At 45.5% G+C, this 19,970-nt stretch overlaps 1 protein-coding gene across 2 annotated transcripts; it reads right to left on the bottom strand.

The window, feature by feature from the left end:
* Positions 1–4,382: 4,382 nt before the first annotated feature.
* On the bottom strand, positions 4,383–19,839 carry usp20 (ubiquitin specific peptidase 20). Of its 2 annotated transcripts, none has more exons than XM_030341653.1 (24): positions 19,328–19,839; positions 19,106–19,159; positions 18,872–18,934; positions 18,504–18,638; positions 18,270–18,375; positions 16,109–16,178; positions 15,621–15,734; positions 14,744–14,822; positions 13,950–14,463; positions 12,932–13,087; positions 12,506–12,618; positions 11,872–12,041; positions 11,109–11,203; positions 10,985–11,018; positions 10,729–10,774; positions 10,464–10,644; positions 8,976–9,102; positions 8,495–8,664; positions 7,976–8,057; positions 7,456–7,564; positions 7,273–7,375; positions 7,118–7,186; positions 6,427–6,585; positions 4,383–4,827 (listed from the first exon to the last, which is right to left on the bottom strand). In XM_030341653.1, exons 1-23 carry the CDS (start codon positions 19,403–19,405, stop codon positions 6,428–6,430), a joined length of 2,826 nt encoding a protein of 941 aa, XP_030197513.1. In that variant the 5' UTR covers positions 19,406–19,839; the 3' UTR covers positions 4,383–4,827; position 6,427. The 2 variants fall into 2 exon arrangements, with proteins under 2 accessions (XP_030197513.1, XP_030197514.1); XM_030341654.1 differs by having other exon boundaries at positions 12,932–13,084.
* Positions 19,840–19,970: the final 131 nt, after the last annotated feature.

Here is a 19,970-nt window from a genome sequence, read left to right as displayed (position 1 = left end):
CATTTCCTGAACCAGGTAGTAAAACGTTAAAGCTGCACGCCACAATATTTTGGAGTTTCATTGTATGAGGAAGTGGCCTACAGGAGGGAGGTGGTGTCTGGTGTCATGGTGTGAGGACAATAACCTCACCCCCAACAAGGACAAGACCAAGGAGATGATTTTTTTTTTTTTTATCGGGGAGCTTGAAGTAGAGAGGGTGAGCAGCTTCCAGTACCTCGGCGTCCACATCAGCGACGAGCTCACTTGGACACTCAACACCACACAGCTGGTTAAGAAATCACAACAGCGGCTGTACTTCCTGAGGAGGCTGTGGAAGTTTGGCATGTCACCTGAGATCCTCAGAAACTTCTACAGCTGCATTGTTGAGAGCATCTGGACCGGCTGTATCACCGTCTGGTACGGCAGCGCTTTGGACCGCAGACGACTGCAGAGAGTGGTAAAGACTGCAGAGAAGATCATCAGAACCCCACTGCCCTCTCTTTAGAGCATCTACCACCGCAGAGTCCCAGGAGAGCTGCCTCCATACTCAAGGACCCCACCCACCCCCAGCATGGACTGTTTACACTTCTACCCTCAGGACGGAGGTACAGAAGTATGCAGTAAAAAACAACCAGACTAAAGAACTCTTTCTTCCCCACTGCCCTCAGACTCCTTAACAACAGATAGGAGTCTGTTGTTATTATTATTATTCTACCTCAGGACTGCCGCCACTGTTTTGCTCATGCACTACGGCACACTTTCTTGGATTTGCACCATTCCGTTTTATTTCATCTATTTTAACTTAAATGTATTATTTCATTTAGTTGCTGCTCTTCTATTTATCTTGTAAATTGTATATTCTATATTGTTGCAGCTTTTTTCTATTTTATTTGTATATTGTTTATTGCATTATTTTTTTATTTCTTTCTTGGCATTCAGTCTGTGGAAAACAATGGAAGAATTTCATTGTATGACTGAGAACATGTTTCTTATTGTGCATATGACAATAAACAATTTGAATTGAATTGAATGGTTTTGATAAATGGGTAAGAGAATCAACCTACTTTATTTCAAATAGGCTGGTTTAAGATTGTGTACCATGGTTGATACTAGCTTTATGAATATTATGGATGGAAGTATTTAGTATTGCACAAAAATGTGACCTACCTTATGACTTTCACATACCGAAAAATTGACAATTTACTATTTCTCCCTGCCTTGCTTTTAAAGAAGGGTTGTCTCATGCCAACCTAGACATTGTATGTAAATGTTTAGTAGGAGGAACAGATAGAAGGAGGGGCTAGATAGTGTCACAAACAAATGGGACAGTTTTAATCCATGTGGTTTAAAACTTGTGCTTAAAAATAAATAATTAATTCATGATAGAATTAATTAACTGGTTTATTCTTGGCTGATGCCAAGAAGAAACCAGTTCTGCTGTGATGATCGCACCGGTTGGAGATGAGGCACAGAAAAGAAGACTCATGCAAAACCTTTTAAAGAACCATTTACACATCATGCATATCCCTTTGTTGCAAAATAGCTGTTGCAGTCATTGCAGTCAATAAAAATCACGGTATATATCTAAAAGGTAAGCAATCTATAGTTTTGATATTTCCAGTATCTGCCTGTTGCATTTTTGTGCTGGAGAAAGACAGCTTTCTAGTGAATGAATACTTTTAAAGGAGAAAACTAAAAGGTTGGCAAATAATCCGCAGAACAGTTTTGAACATGTTACCCATCATAACTAAATGCCCCCACATTAGTCACCAACTTCCTGGCTGCTTCGATTCTCCCCTGGAGGCGTAACGACTCCAGACCGTAATCAAGATAATACCTAACTCTGTATTTTCCACTGAACTCTACGGATAAGGGGAAAAACAAAAAGTATCATTAGGCTTTCCCACTTCCCGGAGAACGACACGAGAGGTCTGACAAGCTCAAACCTACAGCACGGCTTGTGTCTCAGGGAGAGCCGTTAGGCTTTCTGCCGTCCAACCTCCAGGACATCCTTCAACAAGATTCCCAACTCCTTCATGTGTATGACACTGGAGCATGTTTATGATAAAAGGCTGGTATACAAAGAAAAGGAAGCCTATAGTATCATTAAAGCATAATGAATGGATCATCAAAGTGGTATGGGATAGCAAGGGCATTGTCAGTTTTAGATTGGAATACAATATAACATTGTACTACTTCGCCCTGATTATAAACTCTGTGATTAGCTACCTCAGCTAAGCTCTTAAGCTTCTGTCATCGAATAACACTGTGTAAAGTTATGAACATGATTGCTTGAAGGATTGAAGCAAAACCAGCTAGAATCCTTCTGGCTGTTCTTCAGGGTAGGTTTAGTCACTTACCTCACGGGTTTTATAGCTCATATCAAAGATTGTACTACTTGAATGTGAATCAGGTTTAAATCTCTGAAATGAATGCTATGGGCTTACTTTGAAGATGATAGCTATGTGTTGGCTGTGCAATTGTGGGCATGGCAGCATTGTGGTTCTTCCAAAATGCTTGATCATTTCCTCTCACATCTTTTAAAATGAATACACCAAGTCTGACACATTGAGAAAAACATAACCATACAAGATGTTGGTTCAAACACAATGCCATTTTGTGTGGAACCATGTCATCCAAAATAATGAGAAGAATAATAGGTCAAGAATTATGCCAATCAAACAACACATTTCCTATTTATCATTTATTCATAATTCTGTATGCATCTTAAATATCTGCTTGTCAGAGATCAGATAAGTGGAATCAAGTTCACCAATCAGAACCAACTTTGAATGGAAACTGACCCTATGGTCATGTTGTACATGATCAGACCTTAACGTTTGTGCACTTTAAAAACTACTCATCAACATCAAGACCCACCAGCCATCTCTGACTGTGTGCATTCGAGCTCTGGTCACAACAAATAAATTACAGAGACCATTTCAATCAAATGTAAAACAATACATCTTCCTTATTTACAGAACATCAAATAATGACAATCTTTTTTACAGCCATTTGCTTACGGAAGTCAGAATATCAGTTTTTATATGCATCAATAGCTTATGTACAAACATGATTTGATGTTATTATTTAAAAACGAACAAATGTGTTAAAGGGGACATATAATGAAAACAGCACTTTTCCTGGGATTTGGGGTGTTGTTTTGGGTTTTTGGTGCTCCACCACGCATACAAACTTTGAAAAAAGTCTGTACATGATATTTTGATTGAGTTATGCATTTCTGAAAGTAACCCGCCTACAGTTACCAAACGAGCGAGTACGTTTCGGCGCCCCCTCCTACGTAGGAAGGGGGCACTGTTGAATATTACCTCCCACTTCCCCACTCCCCTCTAATCAGAGCATAGCTACGATTTTGTTGACCAGCGGACCAACGGCTTCGATGGCAGCAGTCCGGCAGCTCCGGTGGTGTACTCCGGGAGCCGAACTGCCGCCGAAGCAGCAGTTCGGCAGCCCCGGCGTGGGGATCTCGGCGGCAGTCCGGCAGCTCAGCTCCTGGAGTACAATCCCTTTCTCCCCCGTGTCGCAGTTCATGGACTTCAGAGAGTCAAGGCCAAAGTTCCTTTCCCCCAATTCTTCTCAGCCATGGCCGAGATATCCCCCACTACGAGTCTTTAATTGTTGTGGAAGTGCCAGAGACGTCAGACACAGTCTTTATGATTCATTCGAGGCGCACATAGCTTTTGGCCGTGATATTAGATATAATATTATATAAATACCCATATATAATATTATTATTATTATATTATATAGATATAGAGCTCCAGGAGTCCGACTAACGGCAACAATCCCTTTCTTTTCCATGCTGCGGTTCAGTCTGACAGCTCATTGGTCAATGGGCAGCAGCTCATTTGCATCAAAGCTACAGACACCAGAAACAGCGCATTCTGAAGGGACTGAGATTTTTTTTCCTAAAAGGAGTAAAAGCTAGCAAACAGCTTCAAAAAGATGTTTTCTGGAACTCAAATACTATGTTTTCGTGTTGTGAAAACGCCATAATATGTCCCCTTTAAGAAAGACAGGAGATGTCCAGATTGAATGAACAGCGGTAACAATATTTTGTCTACAGTTTTTCTAACCCTGTTCTCCAAATAGTTATTATTATTAACTATAATTTAAACTACTTAATTAATTGAGTATTTACCAGGGTACAGGGTCACCCCCGGAATTTATGCTTCCTGGAGAATAAATCTAACCTTGCATGCAATTAGCATCTTGTTATATCTCATCTATCTAATAATCTTGCACGCAAATGTATTATCGTTACTATGTTTTTGTCATATCTTATTGACATTGCATAATTGTCCAAATATATTTCTTGTTCAAGCAAACAATAGAGCCTTAGTTCAGACTGAAACAAAATGAACTGTAGTACCAGAAGCATCTCCAACATTGACCTATTAAGGTCCTTTTTAATGTTCAACCTTGCCCTCTGGGGCCTTCAGTCCATGGGGGTCAGAGGTTTGTCGATAATGGTGGTTAAATGATTGAGTTAATGTAAACTAACAAAGTTACAAGTACTATGCTTATGTTGCATACTGTGTCGTATCATCTGACACCATGAGTGTGACCTAGAAGTCATCGACTGATGGCTAGTGAACATTATCCTGCCTCCCAAACACCACAGCTACCATAGCTATTTCACATTTGTCAAATGAGAAATGACATTGCACACTTTCTTAACTCCAATATAAGACATTCAGTATCTTGTTCTGCCTTCTTGGGACAATACAACGATTGGCGCTATACTTCAAAGTGCTCACTGACATGGCTTTGTGCCAGGGTGCAGATGTGTCAGCTCCGCGTGAGGGCCAGGAGAAGAGAGCATACCTGCAAAGGAGAGAGAAGGAATTGGAATCAAATACCATACCCAGTACTTTAACACAAAGTACTGCGGCAACATACTGAATATTTTTACATCCCTAACCCTAACCCTACTTTAACTACTGTTGTTTCTGCTCCCACGCATGGCTGTGTGTTTCCTCTATTTCTGAGAGGCATGTGTGGTCAACCACCCCAACAATGGTAGAGGAAAACATCTGTCTCCAGAATCCATTATAGCCAAGGTTTCCAGTAAATGTGGATGATGTCAAACACATGTCAAAGTAAGTGTGTGTGTGTGTGTGTGTGTGTGTGTGTGTGTGTGTGTGTGTGTGTGTGTGTGTGTGTGTGTGTGTGTGTGTGTGTGTGTGTGTGTGTGTGTGAGTGCCCCTTCCTCCCAAGGGAAGCAGCTCAGCTCCTGGTCCAAGCGTGAGTCATCTCCCACCTCGAATACTGCAACTTGCTCCTGGCTGGACTCCCGGCCTGCGTGATTAAACCTTTGCAAGTCCCTTACCATGTGACCCCTCTTTTCCAGGACCTCAACTGGCTCCCTGTAGTAGCTCATATCAGATTCACGAGGATGGTACTGGCCTACAAGGCGGCCAATGGAAATGCCCCTGACGACCCCCAAGCGTTGGTCTAACCACACACTCCAGCTCGAGCACTACGCTCAACTACCGCAGACGCTGGACGTCTGGTAGCGCCATCGCAAGAGCAAGCAAAGGTTGATCATCAAAGTCACAACTCTTCTCTGTACTACTCCACCGTAGTGGTGGAAGGAGCTCCCAGCTGAGGTCAGGGCCGCAGAGTCGCCCACTAGCTTCTGCAAAAGACTCAAGACTCTCTTGTTCACCCTGGACTCTGCATAGTGTGATGGAAAAATCCAGATGTTGTTACCTTTTATGAATTCGGGCTTTGTTTACTAATCCGTGTATGGTCTTGCCACCCTGCTCTTCTTAAGGGTAGTCTAAAATGATAACTTTTGTGCTTTGTTTGCAGGGCGAACTCCAATCTCAGGATTATTGTATGGTATGCCTATTCTATTGTTTGTTGATGCAGGTTGTGATGTATCGTTGTTTGTACTATTATTACTAAGATATTTGACTGTAATTGTCCACAAGTATCGCATACTTTTTGCGTTTGGAAATCTCATCTGTCTTAGACGCAATATCTGGTAAAGGAATTGCCACGACAATAGCCACCCCCTCCCACCCCTCCTACGCACTTGTATGTTGTCCTGGCACTTAAAAATAGTACTTAGCATCGTGTAGCATCTTATCCAAGCTAGCTTTGTTGTACACGGGAATGGGTTAACCTTGGCACTTGGTTCTATGAACATCCTTACTGTTCCGACAGCGATTTCACCTTCTTACGTTAAATGTACTTATTGTAAGTCACTTTGGAAGACAGCGTCTGCTAAATGCCCTAAATGTAAATGTAAAAGTGTGTGTGTGTGTGTGTGTGTGTGTGTGTGTGTGTGTGTGTGTGTGTGTGTGTGTGTGTGTGTGTGTGTGTGTGTGTGTGTGTGTGTCAGAAAACATTGAACAGTGTTCAAGATATAAGGTACAAAGGTTAGGGGAAGCCAGTCTTTCAGCTCATATGTCTCACCTTAAAGAGATCTGGTCTCCGCCTCGATCTTCCTCTCCCGCTGCTGCATGTCCTGACCCACGGGGGCCACCGTCTGCCTCACGGCGATCTCCGGCCCCCCGCCATAGAGCCCCAACAGGTACAGCCAGGTCTCCTCAGAGATCTGCCCATAGTCCGCACCTTCGATGGAAACAGCATCACGCAGACACAAGCTTAGGACTCTGGTTAAACAAGGCTCCAGCCTGGAGGACTCTGGTTAACCAAGGCTCCAGCCTGGAGGACTCTGGTTAACCAAGGCTCCAGCCTGGAGGACTCTGGTTAAACAAGGCTCCAGCCTGGAGGACTCTGGTTAAACAAGGGTCAGTGCTGCTTCCAGGTTTGTGGCCCCAGCGGGGATGCGCGAGTCCTGGGCCGTACTCTGAGCCTCTTATCGGACAAAGCCGTTGGAGAGAGATGTGTTCCGCTCTGTTCCTGTGGTTTGTCTTACTAATTGACTTTATAAAAATACAAATGATCTAATTAAACCTAAAACCAGAGGGTAATAAGTAAAAAATGTGAAACATCTGAAAAATATAGAATTACCTCTCCTAACTATGAGGCTGACCCGGTGGGATCAACGGTTGGGGTTAGGTGATGCTCGAGGCTTTAGTCAACCAGGAGAACCAGCGGGTTGACCAAGCAGCTCAACAGTGCTCCCACACTAAAGACTCACCTTGTTTGAGCTGTACGTGTCCTCCCTTCATGAGGCCGATCTTACTGTTGTCGATGGGGCCGGGAGGCTCTGAGGAGGACACAGTCATAAAGTGTGTTACATCCGTCCACAAGGGGGAGCAACTCACTCCACCGTGTGTTCTCTGGGACTCGTACCGTTATCTTTGCCCTTCACAAAGCTCTCCCACTCTCTGAACCACTGCATGCTGATGCACAGGATCCCGCTGGGTGCCTCCTCCGCCTGGAACTCCTTGTTGAGCTGCAGACAGGAACCCCCGGAGGTGATTGGTCACATAACAAGGACGACCGTACACTGACGCTTCAGCAGAGCCTCCCTACCTTGATGAACGTCTCCACTTCCACTTTGCGGCGTTTGGCCAGAGCTTCTATCTCCACCTGGCAGATGGCACACATGTAGAGGTGGTTCACGGCCGGGCCGCCTCCGAAGCTGAGGAGGAAGTAATGATACAGTCAGACAGAAAGGAGAACGTCCAAAGAGAAGTTCATTTCATCATTTTATATATTAACCCATAATTGTACTGTAAGTCACTATTCCTGATGTTCAGGACCATAGACATCAAGACTTAAAGGAAAATCAACACGTGACTTAGGCCCAATCCTATTTCTACCCCTTACCCCTTCCCCTTCCCCCTCCCCCTTGTTTTGAAGGGGGAAGGGGAAGGGTTAAGGGGAAGGCGTAAGGGGAAGGCGTAAGGGGTAGAAAAGGGAATTGCGCCTTAGGCCCAATCCCATTTCTACCCCTTACCCCTTCAAAACAAGGGGGAGGGGTAAGAGGAAGGGGTAAGGGGTAGAAATGGGATTGGGCCTGAATGACAGCGGATAGTTGTTGAGGGCTCACCTGTTGTACAGGTACTCCCACACGTTCTCGGGAAGCATCACTACCAGGTCGTCAATGTACTGGTACTTATGAGGCGGGATTCCTGTACACGAATAGAAAAAATATATCATCATGCATTAATGTGTACATTAATGTATAGAGACTTACCAGTCTGTAGTCTGACATGTCATCTGCTAAAACCTTGGATATGAACTGGGCTGGGCGGTGTGGACAAATGTAGTACCACAATAATCATTGCGAAGTTTACAAAATATGAAGAAATATCATATCATGTTTAGGAAATCAAAATATGCATTTTGCATGTATATGGCCATTTAAAGTACAGTATCAGATTTTTCTCTATAGATGAAATTTCGACCTCCTTAGGATCATTCCGAGGGCAATCATTGTGATGCACTTGGACCAAACCTGTCTGCAATCAAGTACGTCCATATTCTCCTCTCATGAAGATACAATACCATTCAAAGACAATGAATGACACCATGGAGTAATAGCAGTAGTAACGGGTGCAGCACTGACCCCCGTGCTGACAGAGGAAGGTGTGGTTGCTGATAGGGCCCGGCTCGGTGAAGGTGTTGAACTTGTTCAGCCACTCCCTGGAGATGTAGAAGTGCAGCAGGCTGGGCTCCTCCATGTTGGCCAGGGCCACCACCCTCTGCCTCTCCCGTAGAGACTCCTCACTGCTCTTTCTGCATGTACACACACGCACGGTGACAACACACACACACACACACACACACACACACACACACACACACACACACACACACACACACACACACACACACACACACACACACACACCATACGCTATGCTAGTTATATCACAAGTTTGTTAACACAAACTAGAACCCCATTCCCCTCCTGTATCTCATATCCATTTAACTCAACTGAATCCCCGCGGGCTCTATAGCATCTGCATGAACAGATTTACAGTTTATGGTAGGATAATGAGCATGCTTGAAGTATAAGCAGCGTGTTTCTGGATGCTCTCCCAGACCTGTAGAACAGCACGTAGGCCTCGGCGCTCTGCACCACTGTCTCATGGACCTCCGTCACGTACTGGTCGTCAAACTCGTACCACTGGCCGTTGATCACGTTCTGACAGTACGCTATGTAGTGTCCACCTGCAGCACCACAGACAGGTCAGACAGCAGAGACAGACAGGTCAGACCGTGGAGACAGACAGGTCAAACAGTACGCTATGTAGTGTCCACCTACAGCACAACAGACAGGTCAGACAATAGAGACAGACAGGTCCGACAGTACGCTATGTAGTGTCCACCTACAGCCCCAGAGGGTGATTTGTGCGGGAAATATGTGTGAAACATTTTCCAACTAATCTGAAAGAAATCAGCTCTTAATGAGCTATTGAGAATAAGTAGCCAACACTGGAGAATATTTGTGTTCCGTGTGTCGGACACAACCTAAATATATAAAATATCTCTTGAACAAATCATATGTTACCGTATGCTATTATTTAAAATTGAATAGGCTACAATTAGTTTGTCCGTTGTTGTGTCACCGACTGAAGACGAGCGTGTCATCGGTTAAAGGTGGGTAACCCGGTTGTAATGGAGACGCAAATCCTAGCCGCGAAGACCCTGGAGGAGAGATCCTTCTCTTCTCGGAGAAAGATTATATATTTTTAACTTTTTCCATCAGCCGATTGTGAAATGGCAGGGACAAGGATCAGCACCTCGAAATCTGAGGCCGTGACTCTCAGCCAGAAAACGTTGGATTGCCTACTCCGGGTAGGAAATTACTCTTCACCCCAAGTGAAGGACCTCATGTCCCTCTGGTCTTGTTCGCTAGTGAGGATTCGATGGAGCGTGAGATTGGCCGGAGAATCGGAGCAGCGGGGGCGGTATTGCGTTCGCTTTACCGCACCTTTGTGACGAAAAGAGAGCTGAGCCGGAACGCAAAGCTCTCGGCCTACCTGCCAATCTTCTTTCCTACCCACACTTATGGTCATGAGGGATGGGTGATGAGGACGGGTACAAGCGGCCGAGATGGGCTTTCTCAGGAGGGTGGCTGGTGTCTCCTTTAGACATAGGGTGAGAAGCTCAGCCACCCGTGAGCAACGCGGATGAGAGCCGCTGCTCCTCTCTAGAAAGGAGGTGGTTCATCTGGTCAGGATGCCCACTGGGCGCCTCCCTAGGGAGGTGTTCCAGGCACGTCCAGCGGGGAGGAGACCTTGGGGAAGACCCGGGAATAGGTGGAGAGATTATACCTCCACACTGGCCTGGGAACGCCTCGGGATCCCCCCGTCAAAGCTGGTCAATGTGGCCCGGGAATGTCTGGGCCCCCCTGCTAGAGCTGCTGCCCCCACGACCGACCCCGGATAAGCGGATGAAGAGTGAGTGAGTGGTTAAAGGTTATGCACCGTTAAGTACAAGAAAGAACTAATGTAAACTGCTGCCCAACAGGTGGAGAGATCACTGCTAGCTTGTATATGGTAATAGACGTAGGAGACGTGTGCACATACTTCCTGCGGTGCCATGGTGACAGATGACGGACAGCAGGTCGTAGGTGGTGATCTGGGAGGGGCTGTCCTTGGCCAGGAAGGGGCGCAGGTCCAGCCCCTCCAAGGGGAAGGCCACATGGCTGCCTATCTTGAAGGAATACATGACCTCGTGTCGAAAGCGCTTCAGGTGGACGCACAGGATCTACAAGGGACAGAAGATGGTTGCTTGATGTAGATCAACATCAGTGAGACAAGACTATTGAGAAGGTTATGATAAGTCATTCACCTCTGGTAGGCTAAGCACTTTACAATATTTCACACCATTCCGCAACCTGCAATGAAGAAAGAAAAGTTATATTATTAAAACCTAATTTAATATTTATTACCTTTCAATGAATACTGTTTTGGATCAACATTTTTGCTTAAAGTAGTAAAAGCATTTGTGTTTATGTTTGTGTTTTCCATGCACTTCTGTAATGTTTGTGTTCTTAAATCAGTTTTATATCCAACCTCTTCGCACATGTTCGTCCAAATGTACTCACTTTTTACATCGCTCACAGCTGTACATGTTGTCTCCTGCAAATAAAAGAAGAAACTTAAACCCAATCCCATGTTTTTGTGATGGAAATATTAGGACTTTAAATCCTACATGACACTTGGATTTACCTTTCAGTTCATCAGCAGCAAAGAATGCTGCAAGGCAGTCCTCCAGGGTGACCAGGGGCCCCCAGAACCAGGTGGGGGTACAGGACACCACCAACCTGACCCCAGCACAGAGACAGCCTCAGAAACACTGCACACACACCACTACAAAGACCTGACCCCAGCACAGAGACGGCCTCAGAAACACTGCACACACACCACTACAAAGTCACTCTTCTGCCAGCATGAGCGTTGTTGACCATCATCTATTAACTCCTCTAAAATGTATGCATAGTATATAACTTATGGCATGTTAAAATGTGTGTCGGATGTGTTGGACTCATGTGTTGGACTCCCAGGTGAGAGGTTCTGGGTTCGATCGCCATGTCCATAGTCCACTATATCCACATATTTAAACATATACATATTAGACATAGCTGTATGAAACATAGTACATTATGCTAATGAACTTCTAACGAATACATGACCAAAAAGATTACATGTGCGCTACTCAATTCTAATTACTGCTGACTTTTGTTGATTATTATTGTTGATTATTTTATGATATGCTATATAAGAGACATAGTATGAATAGATAAGAGATATAGTATAAATAGATAAGCTGGATAGTTATCATGCAATATAAATGGTAATGCATGTTGGTTGAGGGAGTGAGTCTGAATACCCTGAGGGCCCCTGAGTGTCCCTGAGTGTCCCTGGACCTGAGTGTCCCTGCCCCTGAGTGACCCTGGCCCTGAGGGCCCCTGGCCCCTGGCCACCAGCTGACCTGCGTATGGAGTCCATGATGAAGGGGATCCAGCCCTGGGGGCCGTCTGAGAACAGGGCCTGGGGCTTGGCCGGGAGGTTCTGGTGGATGGAGGAGTGCAGCTTGGCCAGGTCCTCTTTGCCCGGGATGGGGAGGGAGAGGTCCTGAAATGTTTCCACCGTTGTTGAAACCTGTGGATGAAGAGACCGATGAAGACTAGAATCAGAGATTCGAGTGACCCTTTGATTTTAAGGTTCAGAGGGTGGAGTTAGTGGCGTGTAGGCGTGAGCTCCATTACATTTAATGGAGATCAGTACTATTCATGGCATTTATATTGTACTTCAAAAAATATATTTTTTATCAAATTTGATTGCATGTTAAAATAATTGAGATAAGATAACAAATATTATTTTTAAATGATTAATCCCAGGTGAGAGGTGGTCTGGAACCAGCAGAGTACAGGTCATCCATAAGAATCAGAACACATGACCAGTAATAGTAACATATGATCAGGCCTAAAGAAATGTACCAGTAGGCTCCCCCTAGTGGTGAAGTAACTGAACTAAACCTCACCCTGTCACACGTCAGACCCTGGCCCAGACTGAGAACCTCACCCTGTCACACGTCAGACCCTGGCCCAGACTGAGAACCTCACCCTGTCACACGTCAGACACTGGACCAGACTGAGGATGGAGCCGTCGAAGATGTCGGAGATGACGCTGCGGTACCGGGACTGTTTCCTCTTCCTCCCCCCGAACAGCAGCTGGGCTGGGGAGGAGAACCCGCCAGGAGCAGTAGGACAGTAGGAGGGAGGATTAGAAGAGGTAATACACACACTATCATGTACCAAAACATGTCTTTCTCATTTCTATCGCTGCACTGAACAGTTTCTAGTTTTCCGTTGTTGGCAGTGCAGCAGGTGTGTTGTGCACTGCACCGGCAGGTCGGCCTGGATAAAGGAGCTGCTGTAAACGCCAGGCAGCTAGTGATGCAACAGGGGTGGGGGAGAGGGGACAGTACTTTGGAGTTCAATAACTGGATAGGACCCATCAACATGTCCCGTTTGAATCAGTTTGCAGACCTTTCTTGAAGGAGTAGGCCGAGTGGAGGGGGCTGGAGCAGGGGGGGCTACAGGACGCCTTGGGGTGCAGGTCCTGCAGGGTGCGTGCAGGGCTGCTGGGGTGGGACGGGTTCTGTGGTATCAACGCCTCGTTGTTTGGCTCTGGGAGACGGCCTGCTGGCAGAGAGGAGATGTGGGAGCGGGACTGGAGCTACTGGCAGGGTAAGGGTTGATTCAACATGGTTCATAATACACCACAACGCCAATCTATACAGATACGCTTTGATATGGTCAGGCCTAATACGTAAGTCAAAGGGTGTAGGGTTGTGTAAAACAATGCAGCATTGATACTGATCAATATATTGATCTAATTGAGGCCATGCAGTAGCATTATTTCACGAAACACTACACTACAACTACAACAAGTGATACAATAAAAGTAAACTCCATTCTATCCATTAAAGCGTTATGGATGGAAGACCAACGGAACAACACTAATGCACGCATATATTCATTATTAATTGCCATTGTTATTGAGTGCCCTTATAATGGAAAAGGACTATATGTGTACACAGTGGGTGTAATAGTATACCGACAATGGTAAATGGTAAATTGACTGCAATTATACAGCGCTTTTTTAACCAGTGGGCAGTCAAAGCGCCCACAAGCACATATTCGAACACCGACGGCGGACTCAACCACGCAGGGCGACAGCTAGCTGGTCAGGAGCAGTCAGGGTGAGGCGTCTCGCTCAGGGACACCTCGACACTCAGATAGGAGGAGCCGGGGATCGAACTAGCAACCTTCTGGTTACCAGCCAACCCGCTCTACCTCCTGAGCCTACTGCCGCCACAATGTGTTGTGTTGATCTCCTCAAAGTACTGCAGTGCTCTATGGCCCTCAGTGTCTGGGAGCCCTCACCCAGCTGCTCCCAGGGGCCTCTCATCCCCCTGGGCTGGGGGGCTCACAGTGAAGCCCCTAGTAGAGGATCACCCTGCTCTATCGTGGTCTGTGTCCTCCTGTGTGTGCGTTGTGTTACCTGCCGTGCTGCTGCTGTGTGTCTGCCCCGCGCTGCCCTCAGGCGGCTTGTCCTCCTGGCTCGGGACCTCGGCCGTCCCCAAAGGCCCCGGCTCCTGGGCGCCGGGCCCCGCCTCGGGGGCCTCTGCCCCGAGGGCCCCCCGGCGCAGCTCCGCCGCCGTGTCCACGTCGGCGTCCTCGTCCATCTCCTGGGAGCCCCCCCGCAGCGGGGCCCCGGAGACCCTCCTCTCCTTCAGCCGCTCCTTCACCGAGATGGGCCCGCCCGCCGCCGGGGCCCGCCCCCCCGCGGGGTCATCCGGGGCCCCCGGGCTCCCACCCTCGCCGCGGTCGCTGCTGGAGCCCGAGTCGCAGGACAGGAACTCGTCCTCCGACGGGGGCCGCTCGGCGCCGCCAGGGTCCCTGTGGTCGCTGGGGTCGTCGCCGCCCTCGTCGGGGGCCCCGCAGCTCTCGGACAGAGGCTCCTTCAGCTCCTCGTGGAGCTGGTCCATCAGGCAGCGCAGGAACTCCTGGGTGTCCTGCGGGGGGCAGAGGATCCCGTCACCACCCCAGGGACTCACATAGAACTCAGCGGCACGCACCGTGTGCGTGTTGTTCTCTGATTGGTTGTCTCTCCGTCATCCTGTCCATTACTGTCCATTCACTTCTATCGTTATCCTGCCTTAACCAATCAGGTCGTCCCCCTCAACATTCAATTGTTTGGATGTTCCTAGTATTGGGCATACCATAATTGTAGGACAATATTGAGCAAGAAATTCGTGGACACAAGACAAGACTAAATAATGGATCAGGCTGTACCTGCTGGGCATAACCACGGAACATTGGGTTGACCAGTTTGATGCCATGGGACAAACTGGTAGGGACAACATAACTGGGTCTGGAAGCCAAAGGGAGAGAATATTTGAATTGATCAGGAGTTCGGCACATACGGAATATCATGAAATATGTAGATAAGCTCATTCATCCATTAGAAAAGATAAGGCGTGAAGGCCACGGTCTGTGTGTTGCTGTCTTGGTATGTGCAGCTGCCAGGCAGTTAACCACATTGATCATGGTCAAACCTATACCCACCAGCTCCTCCCGTTCCACCAATCATCTCGCCAGTTCCCAGCCAGAGGAGGCCAGCCACACATTTAAAAGCTTGCTTTGCTAACTCTCTCTCTTTGGTCTGCCGTGGGTAACCCTGATTGTGTTTGCTAGTGAGAGGTTGATAGGATTGCCAGATCCTTTGGCGTCATATAAATATAATGCAGTAACTCAGGAGGTAGAGCGACTTGACATGTAGCCGGAAGGTTGCTAGTTCGATCCCCGGCTCCTCCTATCTGAGTGTCGAGTTGTCCCTGAATAAGACACCTAAACCCTAACTGCTCCTGACGAGCTGGCTGTCGCCCTGCGTGGTTGACTCCGCCGTCTGTGTATGAATGTTTGGATGAATGGTTGTAAGTCACTTTGGATAAAAACATCTGCTAGATCCCCGAAATGCGAATCTAAATATATGCTTTTATGTCTTATGTTCACCTGTGCCCCAGTAAACCCATGTTCACCATCATGTTGTTTCCGGTCCTTTATTGGTCACCCACAACTTGCTCATCGATCATTTATCTTTTAACATTGTTACCTCCCCCACTACCCCAAGACAGTTGCATTGTAACATCAGGTTTAAACTATACATTACCGTTTCTTATGCCAGAGTTCAGAGATAAGTTTGTAGTAGCTCTTACAAAGAGCCGGCTTCTTGTCGGTTCGGACGAGCCCGCTACAGTCCAGGAAGAACTGCGTGAGAGGAGGACTGAGGAAGAAGGAAGAAGGAAAGACCATTTCAGCTGACGGACGTTGGATCTAATGGATAAACATGGCACACACTAGAGTCATGGTTACTGTAGATGATAAACATAGACACTAGTCATGGTTACTGTAGATGATAAACATGGCACACACTAGGGTCATGGTTACTGTAGATGATAAACATGGCACACACTAGGGTCATGGTTACTGTAGATGATAAACATGGCACAAACTAGGGTCATGGTTACTGTAGATGATAAACATGGCACACACTAGGGTCATGGTTACTTTGTAGATGATAAACATAGCCACTAGAGTCATGGCTACTAGAGATAAACATTGCACACGAGTCATGGCTACTGTAGAAAGTGACCTCACCAGTTGGATAATGCTTGAAGAGCAGCGTTCATATAGCAGGAGTTTCCTATATTTTTCATTCCAGTTAATCCTGTAAAAAACAAGCATAAAGACATAAATGGCAGATTATTGGAAAGTAATGAGCCGGAATGTTGATAGCCTAATGAATTTCAGGTGCTGTTCAATGTTGTGTTTGTTAATTGAGTGGCAATGACAGAATGTCATGTTCAGCTTGTTCATAATGCTCTAATCAGGATTTGAACACTCAACCTAAGGATCACCAGACCAGTAAAAGGGATTATCCCAGTGAGCCACTGACATTCCTGATCTGCATGAAGTCTCATTCACATGGTGAAAATGTCTATTGATAAGCACACAACATCAAGAAAACTCCAAGCACACATTTCACAAGAGAATTAAGGGCTTTCTTAAAAGAGTACAGATCTCAAAATTTGCACTGTTAATGGTATCCATCTAATAGCCGTATGGTAGTTATACAATAACAAAACGGTCATGTAGGAAAAATGGGTTGAGACTAGAGATGTCCGATATTATCGGCCCACCGATATTATCGGCCCGATATTAGCATAAAAATGTAATATCTGTCAATATCGGTATCAGATTTTTTTTGCCTTAAAACCGATTTTTTTTTTTTTTTTATAGCTCAAATAAATGTTTTCAAAATTGTGCAGTACAGTGCACATTGTAATTGACTCATATTTGTGCATTTATTCAATTAAGGTTATTGAGTTTTAGTTAAAGAAACATACTGCTATGCTGCACATAGTTGTTCAGGTACAATGTTTTATCATTTGTGAAGTCAAGTTTGCCCTATTTGTTGTGGGCATTGTCAAGATTATCTCAGGGAGAGTGTAATCCATACTGTTGTCTGAGACCATTAAAAAAAATAAAATAAACATGGCACTTTTCCCTTAAATTAAGTTGAAGTATTTTTCTTATTTTACACAGACAATTTTAACATTTGGAAAGCCTTGTTGCATTCAAGAATGCATCCAGTGGGGCATCACAATAACATTAAGCATGTTGTGTTAATTCCACAACAGGAGATATGTAATGTTACCTAAATTAGGTTTGAGGAAAAATAACCCAAATATCGACATCGGTATCGGCTGATATCGGAATCGAAAATTTAGAGTTGGACAATATCGCATATCGGATATCGGCAAAAAAGCCAATATCGGACATCCCTAGTTGAGACTTTGGACGTTTGCCTTTTCTATGAAATGAAAAAAAAATAAAAAAATTTAGAGCAGAAGACCAGGGTGAAAAAGATGCATCTGATTTTAGAGATTAATATGATGAAGCAATTTTGAGTCCAGGTCAATCTCGTAAGGACAAATAAGGCTAATTCATATTTTTTTAAATAGCGCCACCTTTTGGTGCAGTACCACAATTTGGGTTTATTAGTTGTGGGGGGTATTGGTATCCTAATAATAGTCGTATTTTTTTAATTCAATAACAAAATGGTCATATAAGAAAAATGGGCTAAGTGCTCCAACTTTATTAGCCAATATTTCTCAAATGGAACTAAGTAAAACAAATTCTGTTCGATTATTTTTGAGTGGCTTGGTCTAAAGATTTTATGTGGCGATTTTAGTGAACTTTTGATTATTTTTGTAGCCTGTGAATCTTTTTATCATGTTTAGCTTTAATATGAAATTGTGGGAAAAGCATACATTTTTAGGGCATAAAACTGCAGGATTTTATAAATGCGTCCGATTCTAGAGATTAATATTTTGAAAGAATTTTGAGTCCAGGTCAATCTGGTGAGGCCTAATTCATGATTTTCTACAATAGCACCACCTTTGGGTATAGTACCACAAATTTGGGTTTACGGGTAGAGGGGGTTATTGGTAACCATACCTGAACATTTCAAGAGTTTACGGTATAGGCTGCAGTATGACTTTTACAGAATTTGAGAAAGAAAAAAAACGTTACAGAAACAAAAGGGGCCAAGCAGCTTTGCTGCTCGGACCCCTAAAAATGCTACTTGGTTTGTATAACCCCCGCTCTCTTGTGTGTGTGAGTAAACAGCAGTCTCCATTGAATGATTGGGGTTGACTGGAAGAATGTGTGCATGGTCTGTCTGCTGATTGGTTTCACCTGGAGGCACCCAGAGCCTAAAGTCAAGCAGTGAGGTTTACAAAGATGTGTGCTCTACCTCTGGGTTTGTGCTCATCCTCTTCTGACTCTGAGCCATCGTCTTCGGCCACAGCGATGGGCACTGCTTTAAACGAATGCTGACATGCTGAATGAGGTGCTGCAACCTGGGAAGATGAGTTTTCACACGTTAACACAAAAAGCTTCCCCTTCAAGAAATATAAATGGAATTTTTTTTGTCCCCAGAGCAGTAGAAAGTGTGCTGGAGTGAAGCCGGTGGAGGTCAGGGCTGTACCTGCTCTGTGGATCGACAGTGCTGCGGTACAGCAGGCCCCGTGGCAGGCCTCTGCTCCAGAAACACCTCCCTCTCACAGACATAGCACCACACCCTGAAGGTCGTCAGGTTGACCGTCAGGTTGTGCTTCTTGGCCTGAGGAGTTCATTTATATGCACATAGAACACATCCAGTCATTGAGCTCTCCTTGGAATGGTACTTGAGGAAGAGGGCATGAGCGTTGGGAGGGGGTTGGTCGATCCCATCACCTTTCTGCTGGGAGTCAAACAACGTAGCAACTAAACTATCCTGACCCCCCCATCCAGTCTGACAACCATTTAATGCAATGAATTACTAGAAATTGGAGGGATTTGACGATATCACCTCACCTGTGCATGTAGAGTGCTGTGATCACAGTAGGATTCCCCGCATCCCACGTACGGACAGTCGCTCTGTAAAGAACCAGGTTTGATGAGTTCATAACAAGGTAAGCAAATAACTGACAATTATTGAGTCAAACAATTTTCTTTATACTTTTAAGACTGGGTTGTGAGCCATAACCCAAAGCCCAGAAACTTTAGACAATGTGTACAATTACCAGTTGTTAATGAATACTCTCCTACCTGTAGACAGGCCCATAGGTTTGGCCCTACTGCTCCACATGATTGGCAGGTTCCCTACAAAAACAATGATGGGAGAAAAGAGGTGGATGGAATATAAGGTGGTGTCCCGTCTTATTGCAGCCACTTCGATCGATGACGATAAGGGCTAGAGCATCACTCGAACAAGACCAATTGAGGGGCACACGATCGGTTTGAAATCGGGAAATTCAAAAATAAACCCACCTGGGATCTCTGAAGAAGTTCGGCCTTTGTTATCTCTCCTATTGAATCCAGGTGAGGACAGATGTCTTGTTCGAACATATTTACATTTAATCGGGCGTCTAAGACCGGCAGCGAACTAAGATCATATCACAGTTAACAACATAAAGCAGCAGATAGCAACCATCGCTGTCCTACACTGGCTGCTATCAGACCTGTAAACCAGACCGACACCAGCGCTGATAAGAGACCTTGCTAAATCTGAACAATCGCCTCCACCTTTACAGCTGTACACCGACAGCTCTGAACCACCGCGGCCTGCCTGCTCACTACCGTTACCAAGATAGTGGTGTTTTTATTATAACTGAGCATGGATAATGATGGGTCCATATGAATCATCAGAACGAGCTGTCATATCATGCTGTCTTGCTCATCCTCCAGTAAACACAACAGACGACCCACTGGGCGACTGGTGGGTCAGGAGACCCGGCGGACGAGGGGCCGACCAGACCTTGGAGCAGACACCCTCGTAGAGCTCTGATGAGGCGGACCACCACCGAACTAAGCCGACTACTCCGCTTTCTTGTTATTTATTAGATTATTTTAAGAAAAAAGATAATGCTGTTTTATAGCAGTAACGTATTACATTGTATCAGCATTTACTATC

The sequence above is a fragment of the Gadus morhua genome, chromosome 19, assembly GCF_902167405.1.
Source record: "Gadus morhua chromosome 19, gadMor3.0, whole genome shotgun sequence".
NCBI classification, from domain to species: Eukaryota; Metazoa; Chordata; class Actinopteri; order Gadiformes; family Gadidae; genus Gadus; species Gadus morhua.
Note: the sequence above shows the minus strand (reverse complement) of the source record. Positions and strands in the feature narration are given on the sequence as shown.